This window comes from Pleurodeles waltl, chromosome 3_1 (assembly GCF_031143425.1).
Source record: "Pleurodeles waltl isolate 20211129_DDA chromosome 3_1, aPleWal1.hap1.20221129, whole genome shotgun sequence".
Taxonomy (NCBI): Eukaryota; Metazoa; Chordata; class Amphibia; order Caudata; family Salamandridae; genus Pleurodeles; species Pleurodeles waltl.
The window spans coordinates 1,036,441,355-1,036,460,855 of NC_090440.1; the positions used below are offsets into that span (position 1 = coordinate 1,036,441,355).

A 19,501-nucleotide genomic window follows, 5' to 3' on the forward strand; every position below is an offset into this window, starting at 1 on the left:
GTATGCAGAGTATCAGACATCTAAACAACATGTGAAGGAAAGCCATCCAATGAAATGAAAAGTAGCTCACAATGATCATATGGCAAGGCTTGGGGGGGAGGGGCCACAGCGGGAGAGGGACATGGCATCTACTCAGTTCAGGTTGCTGTGCTGTATGTCCTGATTAAGAAAGGTATAAATAATGGGGTCCCCAGAGATCACATCATTGTGATATTGGGGTGTTCAAACGAGGATTATAGCTCAACCATATCACTGTAGAACACAGCGGAAAGTCCATTAAAGTGGTTTTGGTACATCAGCCAGGCTGCCAAGTAATGTCCTATCATGGGTGGAGTTGATGTGGATACTCATAATTGCCATTACTGTGTTCATTATTTTTCCCCAGAAACTGCGTATCCCAAGGCAGTGCAATGTTGATTAATAAAGTCAGTGTAGGAGGCTGGCCTGGCTTATAGTGGGTACCTTGTGGTACTTACACCGTGTGCCAGGACCAGTTATCCCTTATTAGTAGAATAGAGGTGTTTCTAGTAGCTTAGGCTGATAGAGGTAGCTATGGCAAAGCAGCTTAGGCAGAACTAGGAGACATGCAAAGCTCCTACTATACCACTTATATCATATAGCACAATATCATAAGAAAACACAATACTCAGAGTTACTAAAAATAAAGGTACTTTATTTTAGAGACAATATGGCAAAAGTATCTCACAGGATACCCTCACTTAGGAGGTAAGTAATATACACAAATTATATGTACACAAACCCAAAACAGGTAAGTAACAGTAAGAAAAGTAGTGCAAACAATGTAGAATCAGAATAGGATGCAATAGGTAGACATAGGTCTAGGGGCAACACAAACCATATACTTCAAAAGTGGAGTGTGAATCACGAATGGACCCCCAGACCTATGGGAGGTTGTAGAGGGTCGCTAGGATTGTGAGAAAACAGTAAGGGTGTCCAAGATACCCCACCCCAAGACCCTGAAAAGTAGGAGTAAAGTTACCCTACTACCCCAGGAAGACAGAATAGTTGTGATAGAGGATTCTGCAAGAACCACAAGCAAAACACTGAAGACGGATTCCTGGACCTGAGGACCTGTAAATGAAGGGGACCAAGTCCAAGAGTCACGCAAGTGTCCGGGGGGGGCGGGGGGGCAAGAGCCCACTAAACCCCGGATGAAGGTGCAAAAGGACTGCCTCCAGGTGGAAGAAGCCAAAGATTCTGCAACAACGGAAGGTGCCAGGAACTTCTCCTTTGGTCAGAAGATGTCCCACGGCGTGCTGGAGGTTGCAGAAGTGTTTCCACGCAGAAATACAGCAAACAAGCCTTGCTAGCTGCAAGAGTTGCGGTTGAGGATTTTGGGTGCTGCTGGGGACCAGGAAGGACCAGGATGTCGCCCCTTGGAGGAGGAGACAGAGGGGGCGCTCAGCAACTCAGAGAGCCCCCGCAGAAGTAGGCAGCACCAGCAGAAGTACCGGAACAGGCACTTAGAAGATCTGAGGACAGCGGTCGACTCAGAGTCACAAAGGAGGGTCCCACGATGTCGGAGTCCAACTCAGCGAGTTGGGCAATGCAGGACGGAGTGCTGGGGACCCAGGCTAGGCTGTGCACAAAGGAATCCTTGGAAAAGTGCACAGAAGCCAGAGCAGCTGCAGATCACGCAGTACACAGGATTACTGTCTGGCGTGGGGAGGCAAGGACTTACCTCCACCAAATTTGGACAGAAGGACCACTGGACTGTGGGAGGCACTTGGGCCCAGCTCCTGCGTTCCAGGGACCACGCTCACCAGGATGAGAGGGGACCCAGAGGACCGGTGATGCAGAGGTTTGGTGCCTGCGTTGGCAGGGGGAAGATTCCGTCGACCCACAGGAGATTTCTAATGGGCTTCCAGTGCAGGGTGAAGGCAGACAGTCCTCAGAGCATGCACCACCAGGAAACAGTCGAGAAAGCCAGCAGGATGAGGCGCTACAATGTTGCTGGTAGTCGTCTTGCTACTTTGTTGCGGTTTTGCAGGCGTCCTGGAGCAGTCAGCGGTCGATCCTTGGCAGAAGTCAAAGAGGGAAGTGCAGAGGAACTCTGATGAGCTCTTGCATTCGTTATCAGAGTAGATACCCTAAATAGCCAGAAAAGGAGGTTTGGCTACTTAGAAAGGAGGCTTGGCTACTGAAAGAGGTAAGCACCTATCAGGAGGGGTCTCTGACGTCACCTACTGGCACTGGCCACTCAGAGCTGTCCATTGTGCCCCAACACCTCTGAATCCAAGATGACAGAGGTCTGGGACACACTGGAGGAGCTCTGGGCACCTCCCCTGGGAGGTACTGGTCAGGGGAGTGGTCACTCCCCTTTCCTTTGTCCAGTTCCGTGCCAGAGTATGCCTGGGGGATCCCTGAACCGGTGTAGACTGGCTTATGCAGAGATGGGCACCATTTCCAGAGGCTGGGGGAGGTTATTCCTCCCCAGCCCTTCACACCTATTTCCAAAGGGAGAGGGTGTAACACCCTCTCTCAGAGGAAATCCTTTGTTCTGCCTTCCTGGAACTGGGCTGCCCAGACCCCAGGGGGCAGAAACCTGTCTGAGGGGTTGGCAGCAGCTGCAGTGGAGACCCCGGAAAGGCAGTTTGGCAGTACCCGGGTTCTGTGCTAGAGACCCGGGATGCATGGAATTGTCCCCCAATACCAGAATGGTATTGTGGTGACAATTCCATGATCCTAGACATGTTACATTGCCATGTTCGGAGCTACCATTGTGACGCCACATATAGGTCGTGACCTCTATGTAGTGCACGCGTGTAATGGTGTCCCCGCACTCACAAAGTCCAGGGAATTTGCCCTGAACAATGTGGGCGCACCTTTGCTAGTGCCATTGTGACCACACACTAAGTAACTTGGCACCTAACCTTCACCAAGTGAGGGTTAGATATATAGGTGACTTATAAGTTACTTAAGTGCAGTGAAAATGGCTGTGAAATAACGCGGATGTTATTTCACTCAGGCTGCAGTGGCAGTCCTGTGTAAGAATTGTCTGAGCTCCCTATGGGTGGCAAAAGAAATGCTGCAGCCCATAGGGATCTCCTGGAACCCCAATACCCTGGTTACCTAGGTACCATATACAAGGGCATTATAAGGGTGTTCCAGTGTGCCAATGAGAATTGGTAAAATTAGTCACTAGCCTGCAGTGACAATTTTAGAAAGCAGAGAAAGCATAAACACTGAGGTTCTGGTTAGCAGAGCCTCAGTGATACAGTTGGGCACCACACAGGGAACACATAGAGGCCACAAACGTAGGAGCACTGGTACTGGCTAGCAGGATCCCAGTGACACATATCAAACATACTGACAACATAGGGTTTTCACTAGGAGCACTGGGCTCTGGCTAGCAGGATCCTAGTGAGACAGTAAAAACACCCTGACATATACTCACAAACAGGCCAAAAGTGGGGGTAACAAGGCTGGAAAGAGGCTACCTTCCTACAGTCAGCTCTAGGGTGGGATAACACGGGGCTCTTCAGATCATGAACACTGTCAGAATTATGTATTTGAGCCATTGTGCAGTATATCAGAGTCAAAAAGTTTAAATAGATCAGTTTGTGCCTGTGGTTTAGGAGTGGCAGCTTAGATGCTGGAAGGACAACTGCACCAAAACTGTTACTAGTCTCAGTCCTTATGTTTTTTTTCCCTTGCCTAATTAGTGTTTAGCTGAGTGTGTTTGACACAGGGAGTAAAAAATAGGTCATATGTTAATACAGCTGATAACGGTTTTTGTACTTGCTGACACTGTAATACCCAGATGGGCCTAACCATACTTTCTGCACTTCAATTCACCGTTTTGACTTCCTGGATTGGCTTCATACAGGCATCAGCCAGGATTTTGTTACAGCTCTCAAAGAGGAAGTAATCTAATATCTGATCAGCTTCACACCACACACTTGGTCAGGTTAGACAATATATGCAATGCTAAACTAAAAATTGTAGATGAGGACATACTTCTTCACAAATTGCAAAGAGGTGTGGAACTGGACAAAATGTCAAGCTGTATCTGTAAGAATAATTACCTGTCCGACTTCAGCACTACAATACAGGAAAAGAGGAGAGATAGATGTACACAGAGGTGGAGGTTGAAATGATGACTTGAAGAGGGGGAATGTCAGCAGTGGCAGCAAACTGCAGGCAAGAAATTAGGTTCCTCGCTCTGGCATTCATGAACTCTGATGTTACCCCCCACTGGGTCAGATTTACATTCCTTTTCCAGCAAAAAGGGCCACTTTTTGGGGGTATGCTCTCTAGCACTGAAGTATTTGCTGAACATTCAGCACTAGGACCATCCATGATAGAGAAGGTTGACTTTTTTGTGCCTTAAACTCTGAGTTGCTGATTTACTCTGATGATGATGTACACTCTGAAGCAGGTTCACAAGCAGAAGGTCCTCACAAAGTAGACATTCATGGTGATTCAGAGGACAACAGGTGACTCAATTGACAAATTCGGTGCTCTTTACCTTCTTCATTATGCTAGATGGCAGCCTTAGATGAAACTTTCTAGTTTTCCACAGATGACTATGGCACAAGTTTCTATATGATATAATTTGATAGAGACTTCTAGCTGCAGATTCCTTACCTTTGAATTCCCTGGTGTCCGCTTCGAATCCAGAATCTTTTTGCAGAGCAATACCCTGCGCACGCTGTCGGGTGGCATCGTTCAGATCCACGTGCATCGTCCAGCTCCGCGTGGCTTCGTCTGCGTTGTTGGAGCTGGCTGACATCACGGTTGCCTATAAAGGCACCACACTGGCGCACATACGTCAGTTCTTTTACTTCCGCGCCAGTGCAGGACTGGGATCGAGCTACCCTTTTTCCTTTTTTGGCAAGCCTTTTTTAACCGTTTTGTTGAAATAAAATTTGTGTCTGTGCAAGGAATATCATCTAGAAAGACGGAGTTTAAGCCGTGTGGTGCCTGTCATCGCACCATGTCGGTAACTGACCCCCACCAGGTATGTCTATGGTGCCTAGACAGGGACCACGACTCAGTTGTGCTCCGACTGCTGGGCCATGGCCCTGAAAACTTTGAGAGAGCATTCTCTAGAGCTTGTGGCGCCCTGGCTGTCGACTTCGGCCCGCGCGACTCATTGGTGGTCATGGTCCCGCTCATGGAGGAGGCTGCTGGACTGCTCCAGGAATCTCAAGTCCTCTTCGTCCCACTTGAGGTCCTCGGGCACTCGGGGAAGAGGCACAAGAAGAAGAAGAAGTCCAAGCGGACTTCGACTTCGCCATGCCCACCAGCCAACGAGGCGTCTCAGGAACGTTGACGTTTTGAGCATGGTTCCACGGAGCCGATTCCAGGGCCGACTTTGCATCTCCCCCCTTAAACGGAAGCCGGAGCGACCCCTCCTCAAATTAAAGACTTCTATGAAGCCATGCACCTCATTTTTGAGACCCTGCGCCCCATCGGGTCAATGCCGGCAGCTTCGGCCTTGGCGCCGTTGGGCACCCGAGGATCCATTATCGGACCTGGACCGGTGCCGGTTCCACACAGCCGGCCGGCGCCGGATCCAAGGTCGACGATCCCACCGCCAGTGGTGGGAGCCCTATCCTCATTCCAGATGATCCGAAGCTGGAACAACCTCGCACAACGCTGATTCCGACTTTGATGGCACCGATCAGTGCCTGACACTTATTTTGATCAGTCAGGCACAGCTGAGGAATGGGATGCGTCTGAGGACCCTTTCGAATATGGATTGGAGGAGCAGGACGGGTATGAGTAACTAGGGGAAGCCAGCGGACTGGATACTTTTCCAGATACTGGTATGCTCTCACCTCCTTCTGTGGCTACGGAGGAGGAAGCATCATATACCATGCTGGTGCGTAGAGCGTCTGAGGTCTTGGACCTGGAGTTGCCTACGGTGCCGGTCAGGACTTACATCCTGAAAGAGGTGCTTCAGCCGGGGGTGCTATATCGGAGCCGATGTTAACCTTTAATAAAGCCCTTACTGATGTCTTGCTGGGAAGGTTGTCCAAACCCAGCAGGACATCAGTAAGAGCTTCTCAAAATGAGCATCAATCGTCCGATCAAGCTGCCCTTCAGGAGGATCTTCTGTCGCAGCAGCAAGGGAGGGTTCTCCACCCGAACCTGTCAACTCTGTACCTTCATGCGTGGAGATTGAGCAGCGCCAGTGATGGCTTTTGACCTTCCTCCCAAAGTCTGTAAAGTTATTTTGTCAGCCAGGAGTCCCTCCACTAAAATGGTATACACCTTCCTTTGGAAATGCTTTGTATATTGTTGTGCAGAAAGGCCTATTGATCCTCTTTCTGCTTCTCTTTCTGATATTCTTATCTTCATTCTTTCTCTTGCCAGGCAGGGATCTGCCTTGGGGACTCTCACAGGCTGTCTTTCTGCCTTATTGGCATTTCTTCGGCTGCCTGATCAGCCTTCACCGTTTAAATCCCCCACTGTACATGGATTCCTCAAAGGGCTTGTACATATGTTTCCCCCTACGCCCTTTATGCCCCAATGGGACTTAAATCTGGTCCTCACATTTCTGATGTGGGCTTCCTTTGAGCCTTTGCACAACTGCCCCCTCCGGCTGCTCACCATCAAGACAGCCTTCTTAGTGGCATTAACATCTGCCAGGAGGGTGAATTAGATGCAAGCTCTGTCATCAAAGTCACCGTATCTCACTATCCAGACAAGGTGATTCTCAGAACTCGTGCCTCTTTCCTCCCCAAAGTGATGACCCCATTTTATCTGGGTCAGAACATCACCCTGCCCACTTTCTTTGCTCCACTGAGTCCCTCTAAGAAAGAGGAGCGGCTCCACTGACTGGAGCCAGAAAGAGCGTTGTCGTTCTTGACCGCACAAAAGAGTTCTGCGTAGATGACCAACTCTTTGTGGGGTACGTTGGAGAAAAGAAGGGTCGGGCAGTGCATAAATGAACCATTTCACGATGGTTCGTTCTCTGCATCAAGATCTGCGACGCATTGGCCAAGAAGCAGCCTCCTGAGAGCTCATTCTGCCAGGGGCAAAGCTGCTACCACTGCGTTAGCTCGAGGCGTTCCAGTCCTGGATATCTAGCAGGCAGCATCGGGGGCATCTTTGCACAAGTTTGCAAAGCATTACTGCCTGGACAGTCAGGTATGAGGAGACAGGCACTTTGCCCGTTCAGTCCTGCAGGACTTCATAGTGTAAGTAGAATATCTGCAGCCCACCGCCAGGAGGTTATGGCTTGAGTATCTATTCAAAGGTAAGGAATTTGTAGCTTGAAGTCTCTATCAGATGGGCAAGTTACTTACCTTCGGTAATGCATTATCTGGTAGAGACTCTATCTAGCTGCAGATTCCTTACACCCACCCATGCCTCCCCGCTCTGGGGATATGTCTAGTAAAGTTAGGGTTTACGCCTGTAAGGGCCCTAGTTTTGCACAGACAAAATGTTAATTCTAGCCATGACTGTGCTTCTTGCATGGAAGTGTTGTGGATAAAAGAACTGATATACGTGCACCGGAGAGGTGCCTTTATAGGTGACCATGACGTCACAGATGGCTGCAATGATTCTGACGAAGCTAGGCGGAGCCGGACGACGCACGCAGATCCGAACGAATCCACCCAATGGCGCACGCAATGTATTACTCAGCAAAAAGATTCCGGATTTGAAGCTGACGTCAGAGTAGGAAAGGGCCACTGTTGGCATGGTTAACCCCCACTTTTTGCCTAGTGTTGATGCCAACTTTCATTGAAAGTGGGCTGGGAGCCTGCTAACCAGTCCCTAGCCCCATTCTTCTTTCCCTAAAACTGTACCTTTGTTTCCACAATTGGCACAGCACTGGCACACAGTTCAGCCCCTTGTAAAGGGTACCCATGGTACCAAGGGCCCTGTGACCAGGGAAGGTCTCTAAGGGCTGCAGCATGCATTATGCCACCCTAGGGGACCCCTCACCCAGCACATGTACACTGCCTTGCAGACTGTGTGTACTTGTGGGGAAGAAAATAAACAAAGTCGACATAGCATCCCTCTCAGGGTGCAATGCCCACAAACCATTGCCTATGGCATAGTAAATCACCCCTCTAGCAGGCCTTCTAGCCCTAAGGCAGGGTGCACTATACCACAGGTGAGGGCATAGCTGCATAGCTGCATGAGGAATATGCCCCTACAAGTGTCTAAGTCCAGTCTTGGAGATTGTAAGTGCAGTGTAGCCATATTGAGTATATGGTCTGGGAGTTTGTCATTGTGAACTCCACAGCTCCATAATGGCTTCACTGAATACGGGAAGTTTGGTATTAAACTTCTCAGCACAATAACCCACACTGATGCCAGTGTGGGATCTAATGGAAAATGCACACAGAGGGCATCTTAGAGATGCCCTCTGTATGTTAGCCAAACTGCTAGTGTAGGACTGACCGGTTTGTGCCAGCCTGCCACTTTCAGATACATTTCTGACCACATGGGATGAGTGCCTTTGTGCACTGTGGTCAGAAACAAAGCCTGTCCTGGGAGGAGGTGCTTCACACCTCCCCCTTACAGGAACTGTAGCACCTGGTGGTGAGGCTTACAGGCTGAAGCCTCGGATTACAGTGCCCCAGGGCACTCCAGCTAGTGGAGATCCCTGCCCCCTGGACTGAGTTCCACTTTTGGCGGCAAGTCTGGTGGGAAAATAAGGGAAAACAGGGAGGAGTGACCATCTCCGCCAGGACCCCTCCTAAGGTGTCCAGAGCTGAGGTGACCCCCTGCCTGCAGAATCCTCCATCTTGGTTTGGAGGACAGGGACCAATAGGATTAGGGTTGGCCCCCCTCCCCAAAGGGAGTGGGCACAAGGAGGTTGTAGCCACCCACAGGGACAGTAGCCATTGGCTACTGCCCTCTGACCCCTAAAACGCCCCGGAATCTAGGATTTAAGGGCCTCCCTGAACCCAGATCACCAGATTCCTGGCGACCTAACAAGGAAGACTGCTAAGCTGAAACACCAACAGAGAAGAAGGAAGACAACTGCTTTGGCCCCATTCCTACCGACCTGTCTCCTGCTTCCAAGGACCTGCAAAAGTACAGCGATGCATCCAGTGGGACCAGCGACCTCTGCCAAGCTCCAGAGGGCTGCCCTTTGCCCAAAAAGACCAAGACCTCCCGTGGACAACGGCCCAGTCCAAGAAGAAACCTACAACCAAGGACTCCCACCTCACTCCGAATACGTGATTTCTAACCACTCTGCCACTGACGCCCAAGGCCTGTGTCCAGGTGGTCTACCCAGCAAGAGGGGGTCCTCAGGTGATTGCGACCAAGTGCCCACCGTCGGTTGACCTCTCCACCCCTCCACGACTACGCCTGCAGAGGGAATCCTGAGGACCCCCCGACCGCAAAGCTCCGGACGAAGATATTTAATGCCTAAGGACACACTGCACCTGCACCCCCAGGCCTTGGAGAAACCGACACCTGGTGCAGCTACGTTCAGCAGGCGGCCCTCCACCCTGTCCGACTGGTGGTGTGCCCAAGACACCCCCCTGGACCTCGCATGCAGCCTCTGAGTGACCCCCGGGGGCTCCTCATAGACCAGCATTGGAAACCTGACGTCCTGGTTGCACCCTGCACCCGGCCGCCCCTGTGCTGCTGAGGGTGTGTTTTTGGCTCCTTCATGTGGCCCCTCCAGTGCTCTTCTAAGCCCCCCCCCCCCCTCCCCCCCCCCTCCCCCCCCCCCCGCCGGTCTGCCCTCCAAGAGGCGGGTACATACCTGTAGGCAGACAGGATTCCGAGTACCCCCGTCTCCATAGGAGGCCACGTTACATTTGCTCATCTTTGACCTCTGCACCCAGACTGCCCCGTGTTGCTGGTGGTGGGTGTTTGGGGTTAACTTGAACCCCAACCGGTCAACTTCCTAAAACCCGGAGACTGAAACTGTAAGTGTTGTACTTACCTGTAAAACAATCTAACATTTCTTCCCCCCAGGAACTGTTTCTGAAAATTGCTGTGTGTCCATTTTTAAAAGATTATTGCCAATATTTCAAGAATTGTATAACTTATCAATTTCAAACAAAGTACTATTGATACATGTGTGAAATACGAATCTTTTGAAGTAACTGCCTGCAACTTGAATCTTGTGGTTCTAAAAATAAACTAAGAAAATATATTTTTGCTATAAAAAAAACATTAGTCTGGAGTTAAGCCATTGAATGTGTGCTTCTTCTATTGTTTGTATGTGTTTACAACAAATGCTTTGCACTACCCTCTGATAAGCCTAACTGCTCGACCACACTACCACAAAAGAGAGCATTAGTATTATCTACTTTAGCCTCTGGTAAGCCTCTTGGGAACCCCAGGACTCTGTGCACACTGTCTCATTTTGATATAGTATATACAGAGCCAGTTTCCTACACCAGGGAATTCAAAGGTAAGGAATCTGAAGCTAGATAGAGTCTCAGCCAGATAATGCGTTACTGAAGGTAAGTAACTTGTACGTTGATGCAAGTATCTATGATAGGTTAACTCCAGCCCATATACCTGCTCAGCCAGTTCAACCAGCAAAGATGGCTCAAAAAGGCCCTTTTTCATCGACTCCATGGTTATACCATCTAATGACTTAAGACATCAGCCAATACAGAACCCGAGGCACAGAATGTACATCAAGACATAACTTTGGATGCTCATCATGATCACGCCAGTTACCATGTGGAAGATGATGCACAAGATAATAGGCAGGAGCTGAATCTGATAACTATATTCCAGCTGAGGATTGCGATTTGGAACCAGCACCTAGGAACTCTCCTCTCAACAAAATGTATCGTTTTGTACTCTGATTGATAGAACTTCATTGAAATTCAATCTCCTGATAGCATCTAGAGAGAAGAGCTAACTTATATTTGATTTCAAGGTCAGATCTAAACTGTCCATAAGATTTATTCCTTATGGGATGAGGGATTACCATGAATGAAAAACCAGGCTGTAGGTTTCACTTTGCCATCCCATCTGGATAAAATGTACGCCTCCAGATTTAGCACCATCATGCCTCCTCAATCAAATTAAAACAGAGTCATTGATATCTGTGGCAGTACAAAGACATTCCCAGAATGCAGCAACATTTTGTGTTGTTCCTACAGACTGGCGGGCTTCAGGACACTGTGAGAAAAATGATTGGTGTTTTTGCAGCTGTAGTTACCAAAATATTGAATCCAATCGTTAAGGTTTGATAGTTGTGGCACAGCATTACTGAACTTCTTGAAAAGCTGCCTTAAAATTGTCAAGAAAAGGCAAAGTCTATTCTAAAGGGAGAAATTATAGGTTGTTTGCACTAGTAGATGCCTTTCTCAATAACTCAAATAATGGGTTCAATAACAGAAGCTCTTTTACTAAGTTGTGACTGACTGAGGAGTAAATCCTGTTGAAATGAAGTTCAGTCTAGTATTTTATATGACTTTTCATGAACACCATTGTTCAGAAAACATGCGGATGATGCCTTGCAAATGAGAATGATACTGCTATAACAAGATTACTGTGTATTCTACAATGCTGAAAAAACCACTCATATTCTGGAGAACTCCAGATGAAACGTTTCCTCCAACAAGAGTGGTATCCCAGGGCTCAATTAGTAGGTGCTTTCGATTGCTTAGTTAGTAATATTTGCTTATGCTTTTCCGGTTCCCCCAATCCTGAGTGTCCTCTACAAACTGATTAGAAAACAATGTGTGCTCCTACTCTTGGTGCCGTGTGGGCGAGGAAGTTTTCGAATGTGGATCTTTGGGATATCTCAGTAGAGGCATCAATCGGATTCCAACAGGATGCAGATCTGCACTCCAAGAATCAAGGTCAAGTTCTACAACCCAATGTGGCCTCCCTGCTCTTGATGCCTGACTGCTTCGGACCTGGAGTCTGGTCATCTCCACATTCCACCAAACTGCCTAAAAATGTTTCAAGCAGCTGGAACACTTTCCACTGTATAGACCTATTCCTTAAAGTGAAAACATTTCTGCCCCTGGGCCCCTTCTGAAGACATTGATCTCCTTACTGTGTGTCTTCAGGTAGCCTTACTTTCTACACCTTGCTTACTCAGGCTTAAAGATTTCCTCCATTAGAGTACATCTGGTGACTATCTCCAGATATCTGAGGATTCCACACGCTCCTAATTTCTTGCTTAGACTACTGAAAGAATTCAAGAAAATACTTGTATGCATCTTTCTCCGTCTGATGAAGAATTCACTGTCTTGGGAGCTCAACACTGTGCTAGGGAGTCTCATGAAAGACCCATTGGAATCCATGCATAAGGCATCCCTTTTGGTGTTCTCCTGGAAAACCGGGTATATATTATCCATAACATCTACAAGATTCATTCGTGAAAGGCATTTTCCTTCAATCTGCCTTACTTGATGTTTTAGAAATACACAATGACTCCTACTGAAACCTCGATTCATGCTTAAGGTCCCACTGTCATTCCAAATGAGCTAACTTTTTTCTCAATTATCTACTTCTGCAGAAAAAACACTGCATCCATTACACCTCAAAGGCTGTTTGGAGTTTTACATCGGTAAGACATAAGACTTTCGAAAATCAGATCAGCTTTTCATCTCATGTGGGAATTCCAACAAACGTTGCCCTCTTTCAAAACAATGCATTACTCACTTGATCACAGCTTGTATCTCGTTCTGCAGTGCCAAAACAGGGTGTCCTCTCAGACAGATGATCGGAGCACAGGCCACAAGTAGCATGGATGCCATGGATTCTTTGTTCACCGGATTGCTTCTACCCTCGCCTTGCCTGGATATCCGGTTAAAATATGAAAAAATAGTTGGACAGCCGATGCTGCGCAACTTGTTTGACACAGATGAACCTCATTTCCACCTATCCATACAGCACTGTGTGTGTTACTGCTTTGTTAAACTGTTTGATTCTGTGAAATAACTAATACTGGACAGTAAAAAGTTTCTTATCTGTAACTACATGTATTCAACATTGCTATCTTTCATAGATTCATATGTGTCCACTATCACTCTGCCATGAGGTTACCAGTACTGCCTCTGAGGAGAGTTGGGGGCTCTAAGCCTCTCCACCTCATTGGCCATACTTCAGGTCGAATAATGCAGTGGATTGGTTACAAGTGGTCTATTGCTGTTTCAGTCTTATGTGATCTCTTACTGCTTTGTTAATATTGACTACCAAAGGTTCCCAGTCTGGCACGGATAATGTCTGCGACACTGCTCTCGGTCTAGCTGTTTCAGATGCTGAAAACCATGAGCCTTAATAGGGAGATACTAGTCTGGATTTGATTGTTGACCTGTTGAACACATGAAATGTGGAAACGGTTTTAACATCAGTGCTGGAGATCCCAGACATTTTCAGTAAGAAATTAACCCTAGTGGTCAACAGGAGAAAACGGTCTCCTCCCACTAAAACCTCTGTTTGTGGGTACAATACAGCATAGGAGTAATGCAGCCCTGAAATAGGAGGAAATTACCTCGAAATACCTAGGTATGCAGGTTTCTCACCAACATGTATATAAACTAGTGGGCAACCTAGGAAGGGCAATGATAATTCCCTCCACCACTTTTCGTGACTTGAATTCTAGGTAGACTTAATGTTCTGGGTGGTAGGTCCAGAGATGCCCATTACAAGTTGCAGCTACTGATTACCGACAGTGCCCTGGGGGCCCCAGACATGGAGTTGTATTATCTGGCAGGCCAACTCAAGTAGATAGTTGCTTCACACAGAAAGCACACTACATCTGCTGAACTCTTGGCTGCAAGACGGTAGCCTGCTTTAATTCTACGGACTTACTAAACTGGTAAACATAGCGAAGCATTGCTGATCCAGCTGTTGTAAGAAGACCAAAATCAACATACCATACACAACAGAAATTCCATTATGAGGCCTGAGGTCTTATGGAAAGTTCACAGGACAGCTTGGCAGGAGGTATGTGTCAAACACATTGACAATCTATACATCAACAGTCAACTAGAAGACTTTGCTGTATTAAGGCAGGAGTACAGAGTGCCAATTCTAAAGGCTGCAAAGATAGCCTGGGAACCACACATAGCAGGCCAGTCACTCATATAACTGCCAGTGTCATGTTCCACAAAAGGCACAACTGTAAAGCGCCATATGAGCGAAACCATTGCCTGATTTGGATGCCTCATGGACAGGTTAGGAGACAGATCTGGGAAGTATCTTCTTAGAGTAAGAATGGACTGGTGGATTTTTCAGTGTGACATGAGTATCTGGAAATGCCAGATTTAAACTAAAACAGAACAACTACATACACCTTATCTGTTGAACCCTACAAACACTGCACGGAATGTATCCAACACTTGCTAAAGATGTGGTGGTACTGTGCAGACAACTTTCACATATTGTTGAACTGCCCTAACATCTAAATCTCAGGAGAGTTGACCAAAGAGCTAACCACACTAGCAGATGAACACATTACGTATCCCAGAACTGTGCCTGTTAGGAATGATGTCAAGGTCCGAGGTGATAAATCTTCTTGTAACTACATTGATTTGGCATTACTCTTAGCTACACATAACAATTTCAGTCAAGTGGAGGTGGCCTGTCCACTTCAAATCTGTCTGGAGAGCTAAACGGTTGAAATGGGCAATGGCAGGGGCTGTGGTAGCCCCAATTTAATTTAAGAGTAAAAGGGATTACCGGAATTTCACCAACTAGGATGTTTTGTGCCTGAGTCTAACACTTAGGTCTTTAGGGTTGTATGACACAACCACATACGCCTAAACAACGCATGCCTGAACTACGTGGTCGGAACAAGGACTGTATCTTTACCGTGCATGCCTTTACAACAAATTTTGTTGTGTAAGTATATGTGGTAAAGGAATATGTTTGGTAAATTCCCCCCCTGCCCTGCATTCCTCTCCGCCCATGCCCTTATAACTACCCTGACCCCACCGCCCTGAGCCCTAAATTAAAAAAAAAAACTACCCGCCCTTAAAACTACCCCAGACCCAAATCCAAAAAACTACTCTTCCCCCTAATACCCTGCCCTTAAAACTACCCCAACAACCTTCCGCCTTGAGCCCTAAATCCAAAAAACTACCCCAAACTCCTGCACCCTAAAACTGCCCACTCACCCCAAAAAACAACCCCCTTCCCAAACTACCCCAAGCCCCTCGCCCTAAATCAACCCCCCTACCCTGCAATCCACTCTGCCCCTACCCTTAAACATACCCTGGCCTCCTGGGATTACAACTACCCTCCACACCTCCACCCCGAGCCCTAAAACCACCCCCTCCCCAAACTACCCTGACCCCTGCCTTGAGCCCTAAATCAAAAAACTACCCCAACCCCCCTCCTCCGCCCTGAGCCCTAAAACTGCCCCACCCTAAACCCAGCCCCACTTACCTCTCCTGATCCTTCTTCCTACTCCTGATCCATGCCAGACCGCTGCCTCAACCATGCATATTCATTGTTAAGGCACATGCATGGTGCAGGCTGACCCCACGCATATGAGTGGTTCAGTCAAGCGTTGTTCCGCCTGTGGACAAAGGGCATGCGTGGCTGAGCCCGTGTAGTTTAGGCTGGTTCCCTGCACCTACTAATATTTACTTATTGTATTGTGTTGAGCTTTTAAGCATTTTTCATGTGTTAGTGCATGAATTTGAACAACGTATACTGGTTAGCTGGAAACACTGTATGCACAGAGTATTTATTTTCCCTTATTTAGACAATATGCTAAAATCAATAAAGTGATATGTAAAAAACCATTCAAGGTCACCGACTAAAACTCTTAGGAAGTGAAAATGCAATATGTACAGTGTACGCGCACACAGTAGCCCACTAATTAGAAAACGACAATCAAGTGTTCAAAATATTAGAAAAAAAACTCAAAAAAAAAAAAAATCATCTAAATAATTTTTTCTTGGAGTATAACGAGAATGCTTTTTCAAGTTTTTGTTACTGGATTGAACAATCCTCAGTTTCTGCAAAATTCTCAACAAAACTAGAAGCACCAACATCAGAAGAAAACCAGTGCAGTCACAAAAAGTTGGATAGTAACAAGCTGTTAACTAACCATCGTAGACGGTTTAAAGGATGCTAAGCGAGAATGTTGCCAAAACCTTCCAAACTATGTTGGAGGAATAGGGGACACTGAATATTCTGGTAGAGATTGCAGCTTGCCTGAATATTACTAAATATTTAGACATGTTAAATGTGTTAAATAGATTCGTTTCTGATATTGTCAATGCTGTTCATGTTGTGATAGATTTTTAAAGCCTTGTTTTGTTTTGTAATGTATGTTATGATTGTTCTGTCTTTTATGGTTTTATGCAAAAAACCTGAATAAGTCTTTAGTCTTATTGTAGAGAAGCAAGGTAGACCTGGCAGGCAAGGATGGCAGCATTGTCGGTTTAGAATTATCACTCCCTGTTCATGAGACGTAAAGTAATCGGTATGCGTTCATCACGATTTACTGTAATTACACAGCGCTGTCTAATAAGTAATGTTATAAGATCTTGTGCTTGAGGGGTTACCCTGTTGGAGAGATGCCTTAGAAGAGGCAATAGAAACAAAAGTCAGAGACCGCCATTTACCTATCTGTGTCAGGCACTTGCAGGTTCGTGATTCACCATGCACATGCCACGCCAATGCCATTAATACTATGGAAATGACTTGAGGCGCAATGCAAATGACTAATTTATCATAACATGGTATATACACTCGGTTGAGGTATTTTTTTCGATTGCACTGCGCATCTGGCTCCTCCTCAAGTGCGACCTTACTGCCCGCCCCTAAGCACTGCAGTTGGACTTCCTGGGCGGATTTGGCCTGCCTGCCATTTTTGAAAGTGGTAGCTTAGCCTTTCCCAGTGTTCATCGACAGCTGCACTTCGCACTGCACGACGCTGCTTTCTTAGGCACAATAGGGAGTTTGGTACGTGTAAAGAAGCATTAGCTGTCTAACTTTTAATATTAGAAGCATTTGTTTGATCAAAATCTCCCCGTCCTTGTTGAGAACAAGTTCTCATTGCGATTGAGGCCAAAAGAACAGAATTGGAACAAAGTAGCCCCTTCTATAAGTTCTTTCGAAAACACTGAAATAGCCAGTGCAGATAAACCTCTCGTATTTTTCCTTTGCAGACGACGCAGCCCCTCCAAGCACCATAGTGAACATGGTAGGAAAGCTGTGTAATTTAATCAATGACAGTACAGTACAGCATGTGAAGCAGTTGTTTGGGGCACTGGACATTGACATGTAAGTAAAAAAAATACAAATCTCGGTGCTGCTCCAAAATATTTTTCGCTTTTCCTAACTGCTGACTAGTCCGGTTATAATAAGTGAAGCTTTATCAGTTGTAAACATTGCGCAAGAAATAACCAGTGCCCAAACATCGAAAACCCCTTCGAAAGGAGACCAAACTCAAAAACATTACAAACCTTAAAGAAAAATCCATCAGAGTTTTCTGGCCAGGAACAATACTGACCTGTTTTTACATCCCAAATAACCAAACATCTATTATAACTTGGAAGTCTGTTAAATCTAATATTGTGAAAAACCTCACAAAGTATAGGAAATTCCCTGTTGGCTCATTATTATTCAGAACATGTGATATTGTTGATTTATTTTTTGCCATATTGCTGTGATGACTTGATTTTTTTCCCTAACAAACTCTAATAGTAATTAACTATCTCAACTGTGTGTGCCTCTGTGCGACCCATCCCAAGCACCAGTGTACCCAAGAACTCCATCTAATGGACATTTCTCGTGGAGCTCACAATAACTATGCTAAGCTAAGACCCTGAGTTAAATTCTCTTTGCAGATCTCCAGGAGAAATAGATCCCAAGGCAATGCTGGGCAAGCCCGAGTCATCAAAACAGGTGGACCTGTGTCCTAGTCTGCAGCAACACTTTTGGAATCATAGCAGTGGCTGGAAAGTGAAACTCTTCATTCCTATGCACTCACTTAGAAAAGCATCTGTCGCAGATTGTTTCAAAGCAGCTTCAAAATGAACACCTTCATCAACTGTTTCAGAGACAGAATGCCTATCACAGATCCCCACTGAGACATGTTTTAGAAATAATTTCATTATTAGTTTTCTGTTATTACAAGGGACAATCAATATGGGATATCTTGGCTGATAACATTACAAGCATAGTTTCCATGCTGTGCGTACAAATTAAAATAGAAAGAATAAAATAACATTTAGCTAATCTATGGTTTAACGTCTACGTATTTATACATATGTAGGTCTCTGGTTACAGTTTGCTCTGGCATGCCCAGTTGCAGTATTCAAGCTCATCTTTTTTTTGTTCGATGCTATATCTGGAAGTAATGTGGGTGCTCAAATGGCACACCCTCTCAACCTAGAGAGCTTTTTGTAATAAATTGGAAAGATTGTATGACTGGTGGTATAAATCCAATACCACTCATCCCCAAACAAAGCTGGAATTCAATGAGGCCTATCATTAGCATCTGAAGCTATATATATTTAACAGTATTGTGTCCCACAGTGTAATTGGGACAACCTTGTCTGTTCTTCCGTGTTGGATTTCAGTTGTATTATTTTTTCAGCTTTAACAAATTTCAGTAATTCCATGGTTACTATGAAATCCTGGGGAGTGGGTAAACCTCCATGACAAGACTATTATATTAGCCAGTCTTTTCATAACCATCATCAGACACAGTTATTCGGCCCTCAGTTACTGGAAGTAGTAATCTGCTGGGTAAAATTCCGCTTCTGCCGGTGCTCAATGTGAACTAGATTAGTTTTGAGTTTAGTTCTTTAAATTCTCATTGTGGAAAGATTGCCACTAGATATACAAAACAATAGAGATGCCTTTATAATACAATCATTTTGGAAAAGGCTACCCCCACTATCACTAAGAGTGTGGAGGCACTTCCTAGAGAAGATTGTTCACTGAATGGCCATCATAGTTTTTTGTAATGCCAGTGATGGCTTCCTCCTTTCAATGATAAACTTGCACGTGAAGGTCATGCTGTCCTTCTCTAAGGTCATGGTCTGAAGGATGCATGATTAGTGAGTCTTCTGGAATTGTAATGGGAACATGCATGATGTATTCTTTTAACTTTCAAACTAGACATCTTGCAAAATGTCTCCAACAGTGCCATAGTTGGATCAGTACCAGTCTAAGCATTTTGAGGATACTACAGGGCATCATTTGCATATTGAGATATGGCAGTGATCACCAGCAATGTCTGTGTCTCAGGCAGTTCCCACTTGTCAGAGTTCACCAGGTGCTCTATCGCAAATGTGAATAGCAAGGGATGGAGGGAACCTTCTTGTTGGTTACCCCTCACTGTTTGCCAGAGTTTGTAGGCGAATTAAGCTCTTCTAATGCATGCACAATGTGATTATTGCATCATGAAATCCCATTATCCTCGACACCATAAACAAATAATCACCATCATCAAATGTCAAGTGCCTTTGCATAAGATTGGAAGCTGTTGTTGACAGAATCACTTTCTGGAGTGTTTTCCCAAAAAACTGGACAACCTACAAATGTTTGTCACGTATGTACTCCTACTTGGGACAGCCATTTGTACTGGATGTACTTCGGAGGTTAGAAC

General features: G+C 46.0%; 1 protein-coding gene across 4 annotated transcripts in view; it reads left to right on the forward strand.

Annotated features, from left to right (window-relative positions):
• The window catches only part of CEP70 (centrosomal protein 70), a 443,636-nt gene that overhangs the window by 361,046 nt on the left and 63,089 nt on the right, over positions 1 to 19,501 (forward strand). For all 4 annotated transcript variants that reach the window (XM_069224317.1, XM_069224319.1, XM_069224321.1 and 1 more), the window contains one exon: positions 17,052 to 17,166. In XM_069224317.1, the coding sequence (XP_069080418.1) occupies positions 17,052 to 17,166 (115 nt within the window). The remainder of the gene's footprint in view (positions 1 to 17,051; positions 17,167 to 19,501) is intronic.